Source organism: Budorcas taxicolor, chromosome 19 (assembly GCF_023091745.1).
Source record: "Budorcas taxicolor isolate Tak-1 chromosome 19, Takin1.1, whole genome shotgun sequence".
NCBI lineage: Eukaryota > Metazoa > Chordata > Mammalia > Artiodactyla > Bovidae > Budorcas > Budorcas taxicolor.
This window is the reverse complement of record NC_068928.1, coordinates 10,116,455-10,131,797: the sequence shown is the minus strand read 5'-3', so window position 1 is coordinate 10,131,797 and position 15,343 is coordinate 10,116,455. Positions and strand designations below refer to the sequence as shown.

At 36.9% G+C, this 15,343-nt stretch overlaps 1 protein-coding gene across 1 annotated transcript in view; it reads right to left on the bottom strand.

The window, feature by feature from the left end:
- Positions 1 to 1,246: 1,246 nt before the first annotated feature.
- Positions 1,247 to 15,343, bottom strand: part of GDPD1 (glycerophosphodiester phosphodiesterase domain containing 1) — a 48,166-nt gene continuing 34,069 nt past the window's right edge. The window contains exons 5-11 of the mRNA XM_052658577.1: positions 11,835 to 11,953; positions 11,231 to 11,320; positions 7,873 to 8,006; positions 4,258 to 4,317; positions 2,513 to 2,564; positions 1,415 to 1,416; positions 1,247 to 1,298 (exon numbers count right to left, since the gene is read on the bottom strand). Of these exons, the coding sequence (XP_052514537.1) occupies positions 1,247 to 1,298; positions 1,415 to 1,416; positions 2,513 to 2,564; positions 4,258 to 4,317; positions 7,873 to 8,006; positions 11,231 to 11,320; positions 11,835 to 11,953 (509 nt within the window). The remainder of the gene's footprint in view (positions 1,299 to 1,414; positions 1,417 to 2,512; positions 2,565 to 4,257; positions 4,318 to 7,872; positions 8,007 to 11,230; positions 11,321 to 11,834; positions 11,954 to 15,343) is intronic.

Below are 15,343 nucleotides of genomic sequence, written 5' to 3'. Positions count from 1 at the left end.
ATTTACCACCTCATTAAATTCTGGAAAAATATTATAAGGCATATTTGGAATTATAACAGCAGAAAAGAAAACACCAATGAATTCTTTTGTTCTTGAAATTTTTATTTCAGTTTAAACAAAAAAGAAATGTTACTTATGTCATCCAGGGACAGGTGGGACAGTATGATTATCCTTCATAACTGTTAGCTGGTAAAGGTCCAAATGAGAGGTGTCATCTAGGTCTAAGATGCTTATTGTTCCAGGTTATATTTACTTTCCAAAGAGATAATGAAAATAAGTCAAAAAGATGATAAAACAGATTTACATGAAGTCACATTAGAAAATCTGATAAAGTGATGTCTAATGCTTTGGGAAATTCTGTTCCCACTTAATACGCAGAAGAATAAATTCTTAAAGATTAGGAGCAGGTGGTTTATCCTATACATATTAGACACAATGATATGCACTTTCATCAGTTTGTTATGATTATTAGGACTCAAGATGTTATTTAAAATCTAGATGTAGGCCCAGACAGTTGGTCAACGCTAACAATGGAAAATGTACATTTCGTTAGAGGAAACAAAAATCTGACTATTAGCATCTTGACTTAATTTACAATTATTAAGTCCAATTTTAATTTTTACCAAAAAAAGAAATACAGCAGCAATTGTTACACACCTAAAAAAGATTCCAAATAGAATGTCCCTATTGACAACAACAATCAAGAAATTCGAATTCAGTCTACAGATTTTATTTCTGATCATGTAACAAACTTTCAGTTATTTCTTTGAGTCTGCCTCTGTTAACAATGTACAACTTGTCAGATAATTACATCACTGATTTCCAAGCTCTCTTTCCACAACATTTTTCCCCTTTAACTAAAGGTGTACCTAGAAATAATGAGACAACCGGAATAGCTGTAATGACCTTCAATAATTCTGTCTTACTAATTAGTTGATCTTATTTCAGTGAAGGCTAATTTCAAATTTATCCAACAGCCTTTGATTTCAGAATTACTTATGATAGTAGAATACTGCATCAAATACAGAAATCTTGATCAAGAATCTTCTACTTACATCTCATAAACAATTATCTTTCTAAACAAACTATTTACAAATGTAAAATATGCAATATTGTTTAAAATAAATATACAATATATAGTTTCTACATTCTCAGACAGGCTTAAAAATGAGGTAATAAACACTTAACTGATTAAACCTTTTGCCATTCTGGAAATGGCTTAGGGAAATAATGAAACAATTTCTTCTTAGGTTTCTTCATGTTTTCTTTGAATGCTTCTGAGTACGTCCTTTTCTATTCTGAAAAATTATGTAAAAAATCCTTAAGCTTTGTTGGATAGTCTGTCATCACCCCAGTTGCTCCCAAATCAAAGGCTCTTTTGTATTCCTGCTCTTCATTTAATACCCAAATGTACACCTGAAAATTAGAAAAATGTGAAGTATAAGAAGAAATTTTATAACAGCAAATTACCTTTATGTTAGCATGCATCCACTGCAATCTCAGTACACTTAGAAACAACCTTTTAATAACCTGCAATTTAAAGTTTTTCTGGTAAGTGGTCTGAGGTGACCTCTAAAATGGTCCGCTAGTCACTTAACCCAGAAAACTCCACAAAATCATGTAAATCAAGAGGTTCAAATCTTCAGGCTCCCTTTAAGAACACTTGTGAAACTGCCCGGGCCATTAAGGGTATGCATATCTGGAAAACCACCAAGTATTTGAAGGATGTCACTTTACAGAAGCAACGTGTGTGCCATTCCATCATTACAATGGTGGAGGTGCTTAGGTATGCGCAGGCCAAACAGTGGGGCTGAACACTGGGTCAGTGGCCCAAAAAAGTGCTGAATTTTTACTGCACATGTGCAAAAATGCAGAGTCATGCTGAACTTAAAGGCTTAGATGTAGACTCTAGATGTAGGTTCTCTGGTCACCGAGCACATTCTGGTGAGCAAATCTCACAAGGCGTGGGTAGGACTTACAGAGCTCATGGTCAGATCAGCCCAGACATGAGCTCTCCCTGCCCCAATGAGATGACCCTTACTGGAAAAGAAGAGATAATTGTTCCTAAACCAGAAGAGGAGCTTATACAGAAGAAAAAGATACCCAGGAAAAAACTGAAGAAATAAATAACTTCTGGCCTCGGAATAAATGCTGCAAAAAGAAAGAAAGGAAGAAAGCAGCAGCAGCAGCAGCAAATAAAAGCCAAAAACAAAGAACTCTGCCATTTAAACAAATCATTGAGCCCTTTAAACAAATTCCACTTTGCTCACTAAGTATCACTATCCCACCCTCTGGCTTCAGTTCTTCTCACCCACCTATAGGTGAACTCTAGCTACTGAAACACCAATACTATCTTGTTGACTATAAGGCAGAGCTTAAGGTCTTCATCTGAAAACCAGTAAAAGCAGCAGGGTTAGGACCAAATCAAGTCAGTTAGAAGTTACTGCCCTTTAAACTTGTGTTGAACTGGTAAACTATGCTCTTTCTAAAATGCATCATTACAAAAACTTACCTGAATGCCTCGGGCAGTGAGGTGGTCGAACAGAGCTTTTCTCATTAGTAAACTAGAAAAGAAAAGCATAAAAGATTTAGGTACTCCTTAGTCCGAAGGAAGGACTAAAATTAGTCCTCAATTCTAATTCAGTCCGTTTAGAGTTTCTAATCCCTACTTGGATTTAATCCCAATGTTTCAGCAATATAAGCAAGGGACGGCCTCAAGCAGTAATAGCTGTTGTGGATGCGTTTATATCTTAACTGCTGGATCTCCTTTCTACTCTTTGCTGCCATTCTTCCTGAAGCAGCTCAATGGAGACCAGGCTTCCTCACTTCTCCTGCTGGCGCCATACTGAATGTGAGAAAGAACTAGGGAGTCTATATTCCTAACTTTCCAAATCAAAATAAGGCAGCAAACTTGGGTCAACTTCTATAATGTCACAGTCCATTTACAAAATGAATTAGTCTTTTGTGAGTTATCTTAGAAACGTAATGTTAATTAATTACACTATCTTTTATAAAGAAAAAAAAGGTTTTTTTTCAGCTCCAAATAACTCAAAAAGTCAACTTTTAGAATACAAGTCACTTGAGCAAGATGAAAGCTTTTTGTACTGAAAAGTTATACATATCATTTCTATTCTGTTTAGGGTATTAGAATGATTAAGTAGCAGAAATGAAAAACCATATGCATTTAACACCAGCTAAAATGCATCCTTGGGAATTTCCTGGTGGTCCAGTGGTTAGGGGGGATAGGTTCAATCCCTGGTTGGGGAACTAAGATCCTGCATGCCATGTGGCAGAGCCAAAAAAAAAAAAAAATAAAGCATCCTTAAAAACTACAAATGACATCAGGAATAAAGCAAAAAAGAATAAACCTTGTGGCACAGAGAAAAGATAAAACTAGTTTTCAAACTCTGAAAGAGGAGCTAAGGAAAAGAATGGTTGTGATTTACGACTATTATTTAAAAGCATTCAAAGCATTCAAGGTTCCATTTTCTTTTCTTTCTTTCTTTGGCTGTGTTGGGTCTTAGTTGTGACATGTAGGATTTTTTTTTTTTTTTTTTTTAGTTGTGAACTCTTAGTTGCGGCATGTGGGATCTAGTTCCCTGACCAGGCATGAGCCCAGTCCCTCTGTGCTGCAATGGAGCATGGAGTCTTAACCACTGGACCATCAGGGAAGTCCCCAAGGTTCCACTGTATTTTATTTTTTTTCACGGTTCCATTTTAAAGCAAAATGGAGGTAGGTTTTACCTAAAATTTCACTCAACATGTCTTAGAATTTAAGGCATCTCTAAAGTAGATGTTCACTGCACAAGTGGGGCTTCCATTCTGCTGTTAAGTCTCAGTGTAGCTCTTCCTTAGAAATGTGCCGTTAGTCAATCTACACTCTTACACGTGTTGTGTTGCTTTATACGCTTCTTTTCACCATGTTTTTGACTGCAGGCTAGTGGAAACAGTGAGTAAGCAGCAGGGGGCGGGTATATATCCCAGGTCTGCTACTGACACGCCACGTAAATCACTTAACTTTGGGTAGCCAGGTGCTCGGTTTTCTCCTGAGTTTGACAAGATTATCTCCCAATTCCTCTTAAGGTTTTGTGACTAGTAATTAAGCTAGTTCTAAATGATTCATACATATCCATTTGTATAGCCGATGTTCAACTCATCCTGGTTACAAATTACACATAGAAAGGCTGCTCTAGATTATAAGCATCATATTTAAGAGTTAAAACAATAATCTATGTATCAAGAAACTAAAATTCTTACATATCAGAAAGCCAGATGAGAAACTTCTGACTTCTGGACATGGTGTGCGGTTCTTTCAGCCTGAGGGAAAATACAATTTAAATTAGAAACACAGGAATATATCAGTGTGATAAAACAAGTTTAAGAACAAAAATCAGTTCCTTGACTGTACTTGGTATATGCTTCAGTTCAGTTCAGCGGCTCAGTCATGTCTGACTCTGCGACCCCGTGGACTGCAGCACTCCAGCCTTCCCTGTCCATCACCAACTCACAGAGTTTACTCAAACTCATGTCCATCGAGTTGGTAACGCCATCCAACCATCTCATCCTCTGTCATCCCCTTCTTCCGTCTTCAATCTTTCCCAGCATCAGGGTCTTTTCAAATGAGTCAGCTCTTCACATCAGATGGCCAAAGGACTGGAGTTTCAGCTTCAGCATCGGTCCTTCCAATCAATATTCAGGACTGTTTTCCTTTAGGATGGACTGGTTGGATCTCCTTGCAGTCCAAGGGACTCTCAAGAGTCTTCTCCAACACCACAGCTCAAACGCATCAATTCTTCGGCACTCAGCTTTCTTTATGGTCCAACTCTCACATTCATACATGACTACTGGAAAAACCACAGCCTTGACTAGACGGACCTTTGTTGACAAAATAATGTCTCTGCTTTTTAATATACTGCCTAGATTGGTCATAAGTTTTCTTCTAAGGAGCAAGTGTCTTTTAATTTCATGGTTGCACCTGAGTAAAAGTTACCCATTCCAGTCCATTTTAGTTCACTGAGTCTTAAAATGTTGATGTTCACTCTGGCCATCTCCTGTTTGACCACTTCCAATTTTTCTTGATTTATGGACCTAACATTCCATGTTCCTATGCAACATTGCTCTTTACAGCATCAGACCTTGCTTCCATCACCAGTCACATCCACAACTGGGTGTTGTTTTTGCTTTAGCTCCGTCTCTTCATTCTTCCTGGAGTTATTTCTCCACTGACCTCCAGTAGCATATTAGGCACCTACTGACCTGGGGAGTTCATCTTTCAGTGTCCTATCTTAAAATCTGGGAAAGGACAAAATTAAATTAGAACAAAGCCCATTTGGATTCTCTATTTTCATGATTTCAAGCTAACTTTTTGCTACACTCTTCAAAGTTTAAAATTTAAAAGTTATCTTTCTGGAGATCCTGGGTACCCAAAACCCATGTTTTTTCCTTTTTTGGTGAGGCCTCTTTCTCTTGCCTTGTCTGCTATAATTTTGTATGCAGTAGATGTAAACACATAGCCAAACTTTACTATGTATTAAATGATATTTGGGGTTAAAAATGAGATTAAAAAAAAAAACAAACCCCTAAAAACATTTCTTTCCTTTCACTTTCAATATCTGAAGACCTAGGCCCATCCTTTTAAGACATCTTTCCTACTGAAAGAGTACACTTGACTTTCAGACCTACAATGAGTTCCTTCAGCCTCTCTGATGCTAAGAGCATCAGCTGTATCATTAACTTTGGGCTATGCCCAGAGGCTTCTCTGAATAGTTAAGTCTCTCCACTGTGAAGACTGCTCAGCTTCTCTTGGAACTATAGTGCACAGTGATTTTCATTCTCCCCAGATCTTGATTCTTGTTTCCTTTCTAACTCCTTTTGTCTACACTCTTAGGATTACTCTGAGTCTCCCAACTTAAATTCATTTTTAAAAATTTTATTATTTATTTTTAAATTTATCTTTAAATTTTTGGCTGTGCTGGGTCTTCGTTGCTGTGCACAGGCCGCAAGCAGGGACTACTCTCTAGTTGCGGCAGGCGGGCTTCTCGTGGCAGCGGCTTCCCTTGTTGTAGAGCACAGGGCTCTAGGCAGGCGGGCTTCTCATGGCAGGGGCTCCTCTTGCTGCAGAGCACAGGGCTCTAGGCAGGTGGGCTTCTCGTGGCAGCGGCTTCCCCTGTTGCAGAGCACAGGGCTCTAGGCAGGCGGGCTTCTCGTGGCAGGGGCTCCTCTTGCTGCAGAGCACAGGGCTCCAGGCACACGGGCTTCTTGTTGCAGCGGCTTCCCTTGTTGCAGAGCACAGGGCTCCAGGCAGGCGGGCTTCTTGTGGCAGGGGCTCCTCTTGTTGCAGAGCACAGGGCTCTAGGCAGGCGGGCTTCAGCAGTTATGACATGTGGGCCCAGTAGTCGTGGTTCACGGGCTTAGCTGCTCCTCAGAATGTTGGGATCTTCCCCAATCAGGATCAAATCCATGTCCCCTGCCTTGGCAGATGGGTTCCTAACCACTGGACCACCAAGGTAGTCCTTTAATTTTTTCTCTTTTCAGTTTTTATTTGAAGCTTTGTAAATAAACTCCTTCTATTCTAACTCTACCCGAGGTAGAAAGTTCTAATTGCAATGTCAGGAATCCCAAGAATCTAAAAACTTGAAATTACCTCATTAAACACAAACTATTATGTTGCCTTAGGAAGTATCCACTGTCTTTCATTAAAAAAATGTACAAACAATATTCTACCACTGTCTTAATCCATAATCACTTTTTAAAGAAAAAATTAATTCTATGAAACCTGTAATTAATAGAAAAATTAATTCTATTAAATCTGAAATTTAATAACATTTCTTCCTAAAAGGAACACCTGGAGATGATCTCAAGAGCACAACAGTCCATTCTAGACCAGAGGAAAGCCAAGTAGTTTAGGGATAAATGGCTAGGAACTATTTTAATTTAGCAAATGAAAATAGTGTATTTGTAGACAAGAAGTGATTTCTGTTGTTTCATCTGAGAAACAGCTACAGAAATTGCTAATAAATACTATTATAATCAGGAATAGATAAAATAAGCATACACATAACTAACAAAGTCAAACTGGAAAACAAGCATGAAACACAGATGCTGTGTACAAGAGTGCTGACCAACTTCTTTTTCTTACTGATATTTTCTAATGATTGCTGGATGTTCAGCTTGATTTTTTATAGTTCTGTGGGGATGAAAAAAGTTCTCATGCAGGTGAAACCACATTTAAATGATATCCAGAGAAATTTACAGCTAGAAATGACATTCTAAGCATGTGGGATTGTGAGATGAAGATCTTTGTTAAATAAAAATGATAAAGATAATTTAACAATAAAAGCTATCATTTATTGAGTGCTTATTATTTGCCAGGCAATGCTCTAAGTGTTTTATGCATTTTTAGCTTTGTATTAACAGTAAACTAGTGTGTGAAAAGCAAGGCTTTATACCCAGTAGAGAAGTTACACAATTCTGAAGTATCTGAGAATCCCTTGGACTACAAGGAGATCAAACCAGTCAATCTAAAGGAAATCAGTCCTGAATATTCATTGGAAGGACTGATGCTGAAGCTGAAGCTTCAATCCTTTGGTCCCCTAATGGGACGAACTGACTCAATGGAAAAGACCCTGATGCTGGGAAAGGTTGAAGGCCGGAGGAGAAGGGGACGACAGAGGATGAGATGGTTGGATGGCATCACCGACTCGATCGACATGAGTTTGCCCAAGCTCTGGGAGTTGCGATGGACATTGAGTCGGTGATGCCATCCAACCATCTCATCCCTCTGTTGTCCCCTTCTCCCATCTTCAATCTTTCTAAGTCTTTGTCTTAGTTTTCCAGTAATTGATAACTGATGAAAACAGGGTAATCACTTACTTCAATATGATAGAAGGCATCGGGATTTCAAAAAACTGTTCTCGAATGGGCACAAAGGGCAAGAGGCCTGTGAAGAACAGGCCAAGAATGAGCAGCACACGTTGTAAACTGAAGAGTATAGGAATTTCCGAATTCTAAAAGACATTAAACAATATCAGAGGATTATTTCACAACCTTCAAAATTTCCCAAGACTGTATCTTGACATCTGTTTAAAGTATTCCCTATATCATCAACATCCACTTCCAAACACACCACACTTAAAATGACTGCTCCTTGACAAATGGGTCAGGATCTATGCTGGAGTCCTACGGTATAAACCGATACTCAAGTTTCTCCATTCTCCACTCTCTGCTTCTGCAGCACCAGTCCAGTCTATCGGTGCTAGTCTTTATCACCAGAGATTAAATGTACCAAATTTAATGCAATGAGATAAAGAAATAATGATATGAAATATTCAGTAACCTTCTACATATTCAATAACTATACATATATATATTTTTTAAATAGGATATGATACAGATATATGTTAATAGTGTTGCAAATATTCACATTTTCATCTTGCAAAACTGAAACTCTATACTAATAGTAAACAAATCCCCATATTCCTCTCCCCCAGATCCCCCGTGTCTATCTTTAAAACAAAAATTTTAGTAATAAAATATATTAAAAAAATCATGCAAAAACATATTTTATTTAACATTCAGTCACTTAAAAATATATATCTATCTATTGGCTACTTAGCTGCGATACAGGGGATGTTTTTTGCGGCATGCGGGATCCAGTTCTCTGACCAGAGACTAAACCCAGAGCCCCTGCAGTGGGAGCATGGCGTCTTGGCCACTGGCCTACCACCAGGGAAGTCTCCATCCACTCTTTTTTAGATTTCTTTCTATTTAGGTCATCACAGAGCACTGAGAAGATTTCCCTGTGCTAGACAGTAGGTTCTTCTTAGTTACCTATCTTACACATAGTAGCATATATATGTCAGTCCCAATCTCCCAATTCATTCCACCCTCCTCCCATTCTTCCATATTTTTAGCTTCCAGCATCTGGGAATTAAAGAGCGAATATGAAATTCTTATACATAGTAATTTAAGAATTATAAAAGATGCATGAATTATATAACCATGTTCATAGTACAAATGACAATTATTGTTGAGACATTCTTCCTTAGGTGTTTGAAAACTACTGCTGAAATCTTGGGAGTTTTTAAATTCTAAAATGACAGAAGCCCAGAGATGTCTAGAAAAATACATGAATCAAGGGGAATGTTCTGTGATTCTGGGCCAAAAGTGAACATGTTATTTTGTAATAATTATAAACTCACAGGAAGTTGTAAGAATATACTAGAGTTCCATTTATTCTTAACTCAGCTGCCCCATCTGTAACCAGATGTATCAAAACCAGGAACTGACAGTGATATGTTACTGTTAGACTGTCGACCTCACTCAGTTTTCACCATTTTTAAAACTTGTGTTCATCTGTGCATGTGTATAGTTAGATGCAGCTGTAATCCATGTATAGCTATGTGTAATCACCACCAGTCAAGACACAGAACTGCTCCATCACAACACAGAATTCCCTCCTCCTACCTCCTTAATTAAATGAATAATTAATTTCATGTGCACCATTTTCATTTTACTGAGATAAATGCCCAAGAGTAAGATTGATGATTAATATGCTAAATGTATGTTTGGTTTTCTAAGAAACTACTCATTTAATTAAGAGTGGCTATTTTATTTTACATCCCCATTAGCAATGCATGTGAGATAGTTTCTCCTCATCTTCTCCAGCATTTGCTATTATCACTGTTTTTAGTTTGAAAAAAAAAAATTGAATGATCTAAAACAGGGCTTCCTTGGTGGCTCAGATGGTAAGGAATCTGTCTGCCATACAGGAGACCGAGGTTTAATTCCTGGGTTGGGAAGATCCCTTGGAGAAGGCAACAGCAACCCACTCCAGTATTCTTGCCTTGAGAATCCCATGGACAGAGAAGCCTGGCCAGTTACAGTCCATAGGGTCGCAAAGAGTCAGATACGACTGAACAACTAATACACATACAAAAAGATCAGCAGGTCATGAAGTCTCCAGTATATTATCTTGCTTTTGTCTCAGTTCTATATTTTTAGGGATCTGAAGTCACTCAGCCCATTGATTATTCTGTTCTGTCCTTTTATACACAGATAAATAAAACTTGTTACTTGCCTTAATTAGAGCCTCATTACTTTTGATTGTACTGTTAATTATAATGGTGCTGATTTTGGGTCTACGCTTTCCTTCTTTGCCAGGAAGGAAGGCCTTTTCAAAAGAATTCTTTGTATTTCAGAATTGCAACTTGTGTCATAATATTCCTTCTGCATCATCACTTGTATTCTGAAAGAGAATCTTCAATGCTTAAGATTTTTTAACTCTTTGTATTTCAAATCCTCTTAGCTAAATTTGCTTGTAGAGGCTTAGTATACCATTTCAAAATATATCCAATTTTTATAGATATATTTTCTTCACACAGAAACATTTCAATTGGTGGATGGCTGTAATTCAATATGCTACCTGATAATCTTTTCATACTGTCCATCCTAAACGAAATCAGTCCTGAATATTCATTGGAAGGACTGATGTTGAAGCTGAAATTCCAATACTTTGGCCACCTGATGCGAAGAGCTGACTCATTTGAAAAGACCCTGATGCTGGGAAAGACTGAAGGAGAAGGGGACGACAGAGGATGAGATGGTTGGATGGCATCACCAAGTCAATGGACATGAGTTTGAGTAAACTCTGGGAGTTGGTGGTGGACAGGGAGGCCTGGGTGTGCTGTAGTCCATGGGGTAGCAAAGAGTCAGACACGACTGAGCGACTGAACTGAACTGAATTGAACCTGATAACCATGATTTAACTCTATTTGGGAAGTAATGTAAAGGAAAGCTTGAGTTGTAAAGTTGAAGGACTAAATACTTTCCTTCATTCAAAATTACGCAAAAAAATTTTGATTACCTCACAAAAACCAGACACTAAAAGACACACATATATACATAATAAAATGAATAACATGTTGGCAAACAACTAATATTATCATGTGAAAATAATAATTCTGTGAGCCAGTCCAATCATAGTGAACTTAACTGCAAGGTCCATTATCTACTAAATCTATTATCTATAAATTCATTATGTCTATTAGTAAACTTCTGGTTAGCTACTTCCACCCAATACTATCTGTCTTTGTATCAAGGCTATGAAAAAAGATATTTTTTAAAAATCATGACTGTAATTACTTAACTTTTATAGACATACAACAACAACAAAGACAGATCATTCTGTATCTTTTTTTTTTTTCCATCCTGAATTGTTTTTGAAGCTTACCTCTTTGTAGCACTTTTCTACAATTTCATAGCTGGCATTACCCCACACTGTTATGTGTTCTCGTCTGTACTGCTTCACCAACTCTGAAACCTACATGTGAAAATCCAAAATTTTATTCATGTGACTCTTTGTAAATCCACTTACATGATTTTACTTATAAAATGGGTTACAACTATCTGTTGGTGCATAGTATAAAATTTTGAAAGAACTGATCATTGCATTCAGATTATTTCATAAAGTACAAGAAATTACATCTACCATTATATGATTTATCTAATAGAATACAACTGTTTAGCAACTGGACATAAACTAAGTACAAATGAAACAAGTGAAACTGGAAGAAGTTAATTACATAAATGCCATAGCCATGGGGGTTCACAGGAGCTCACGCTTATCCATGACTGAGACGTGACAAGTCACTCTGAAAACAGGCTTTCCTACAGTAGAGTGATCTCTTCTACCAGGGTAGTATTTAAAACAATGCTGGTCCCTAGAGTATCACATTTCCTTGAACATTATCAATCTGTGTAGGCACCTGCTCTAGCCGTATTTAGTTCGTGAAATAGGATTGCAACACGTTCAGAGGAGGCAATGCCTTAAGTACCTTCTTAATCAGCAAATTGTTGTTGACTTTGATATCGATGTTAATGGGAGTGTTAGGAAAGGCCTCAAAAACTTCCTTCAGTAATGGAATTCGGTTATCTTTTCCTTCACATTGGCATGCTGAGAAAGCAAGATTTTTAAATGTATTTTTAAAAGATCACTTTTTTGATGATTAGAAAAGTTAAGAGTATGCAGTCATAACAGGACATTTACAAAATGATGCAAAGTATAAAGAAGAAAAAAAATCATCTAGAAATCCAACAATTTAGATATAACCATTGAGACCATTTGGTGCACTTTCTCTCCTCTTTTTTTCCTATACATAATCTAATAATGTTATAATATAGTGTCCCTTCAGGTTTTAACTTGATCTTTTCACACAGGTAAAAATAAATGTTAGTATATTGTATTTATGATTATAAGTTTTCCATTATATTTTTTGAGATAACTGTAGATTCACATGTAGTTTTAAGGAACAATATAGAGATTTATGCAGGGTTTACCCAGATTCCCCAATGGTAACCTTTAGCAAAACTGTAGGATGATATAACCATGATATTTACATTGATAGAATCCATGGAGCCTATCCTGCAATTATTATTTTAAATAAATTTAAGAGCTTAAAATTTAACCATTCTCCTTGAAGGATAACATAATCTGTCACTCCAAAATATACCATTTGGCATAAGGAATCTTTTGAAGCAAAGGCAATTGAGAAGAAGCAGATACAAGAAAAGTTCTCTATGCCCATCCTCTATCTGCCTAAAAACAAGACTAAACTGTGCAAAACATAAGCAACAACCCTCGACCCTTATCAGCACCAAAGGACTCTATATAACAAACTACTGATTAGTCTTTATATTCCATCAACCACCCATATTTACCTTCCCACCATTTGCCACTCTAGACATTCAAAGTCCTTTCTTCCTTTGTCTTGTCACTTCTCTGAAAATTTACTGAATTTTGTTTGCTTGTCTAAGATGCTATATAAACTCAAGTTCTACCCACACCTTTGAGTATTCATCCCTGAGTTTCCTCCATGACACATACACATTAATAAACTTCTGTTTTTCTCGTGTTAATCTTTTTTGTTACAGAGTCCAGATGAGAAACTAAAAGAATAGAAGAAAAAAATTTTTCCTCCCGTAGACCTTACTACTGAAAACTGAGATTGTTTCTAAAATTTTGCCATGATATCATCAGTGAATTTTTCAGAGACTGTGAATAATATGGTTAGGCAAGGGAAATGGATGCTAATTCAGTAATGGGTTGAAGAATTATATCAATGCCGTTATTCAACAAAAACTGAGTCATGAAAAATCAGAAGAGGATTTTTAATCATTCTTTTTATTTTCTGAGGGTTATTTTATTCTTTCCTTAGTTCCATTTGCTCTACTTACTTATATAATATATATACATTCTATATAACTTTTATAAAATTTCCCCTTCCATCTGAAACTTCAATTCCACTAATGCGTGAATAACAAAACTGTGAAAGATCTTTTATTTCATCCTTATTGTACAGCAAACCAAAACAAGCAAGCATATCAAAAAAAGTAATTTGAGTCTAAGTTCTAAAACTTTTAAAAACATAGGCTCGTGTGAAAAGCAGCATGGGAATGGGAAAATTTTTAAAAAGAAAAAATATGTTATCATTTTGTCTGTTCTGTATTCTATTCTTACTGCCTTTTTACTATGCTTTATAATTCAGATGGGGCTCTGGGTCATTCTGATGGGACTGTTAATCATTCGGCTTTGTCTCCCAGACACAGAGAAAGCACATAACCTTTTAAGCATAAAAATATGGACCACAGGAGATGTTGCCTAAAACGGATCCTGTACTTTTGAACTTATCAGAGGTCCATTTTTATGTGAAGAAGATGTGCTTGAGAACAAAGCTAACATGATGAAAATGGAACGAAGAAATGGAAATAAGAAACAGACAAATTATTGCTTGAGCAACTGGAATCAGTTATGTTTGAAGGCATATAACCTCTAGACTTTTTAGTTATGAGAAAACAATAAATTATTCTTGTAAACTTCTCTTAAACTATTTTCAGATGGATTTCTAGTACTGATAACTCAAAGAGTTTGGACTTAGACTCAGAACTGAACTATAAAAATTAATTATGTTAATATACAAAAATCTAGCTATAGTTTTTATCTAACCAGCAGCGTTCCTTCCTTAGGAAAATTGCATCTCCTGAATTCCAAATTGTTTTGATTGGGCTGTCAAAAACAGGACCTTCTCCTCACTCACTCTCACAAGTAGGCAAATGACCTAGGTCTGGCCAATCGTAACGGCCTGTCCCTTTATCCACATGAATAGTTCAAGATGGACACATGACCCAAGTCTAGCCAATCAGTGCCTTTCTCTAGAACCTTTCATAAGTATGGTCACAGTAAAGGTAGGGGTCACAGTACAGGCAGGATGTGAATTTATAGTTGTCAGTGATCATATTCCTGCCACATGCACCAAATCCATCTATAGTAAAAGAAGACCCAAGAGAAGCAGAACAACAGAATAAAGTGAAAGAGTCCTTTTATGTGCCCAAGGATCCCATAATGTTTAATTATGATCCTCTCTAGGATGATCCACCATATCCTAGAGAGTTAATGGTAAAAATAAATGTCTTTTTTTCCCCCTTAAGCTAGTATAAACTGGTCTCTGTTACTTATAATTTAAAAAGTCTGAACATGATGTTCTATTTATACAGTCCAATATGGCAGCCACTGGCCACATGGGGCTATTTAAACTAAGATGAAATAGAGAACTTCCCTGCTGGCCCACTGGTTTAAAATTCTGCCATTTTATTACAGGGGGTGTGGGTTCCACCCCTGGTGGGGGAACTAAGATTTCCCCATACTGCATGGTGTGGCAATAAATAAATAAATAAAATGAAATAAAATTTAAAATTCAGCTACTTGGGTATACTAACCACATTTCAAGTACTCAACAGTCACATGTGGCTATTGACTATTATATCGGACAGTACAAATGTAGGACATTTCTATCAGTATAGAAAGCTCTATTTAGGCAACTCCATTCTAGCTAAATTTTTGTTAGCTTATTCAATGTGGAAAAACTAATTTCACAGTTGAAAGAATTACTATAGACAATAGCTATTCACACCTAAGTAAGATGTATGCAAGGATCAACTTAGAAAAAGGTCACACAAAACTAACTTTGGGAAAGCAACATGACACATTACACAATAAGAATAATACTGAATCAAATAGTGGGAGGGAAACCGGGAAATGAAAATATGCTAAGAGAATGTGTGCTAAAGTGATGTGAAGATATTTAAATTAGATGACTCAGTCAGCACAGAATAAAGAGTTGGAGGAAGAAGTTTGTCCCCAGTATTGTTCAGGCAGAGAATAACTAGTGGGGAAATACTACCAAAAGGGAAAGAGGAAAATAACATGAAAACATGAACGCTAGATTCAGAGTGTGCCATAGGATGTGCTGGTTGATGGAACACATGAAGTGGCTCTGGAGCATACTAG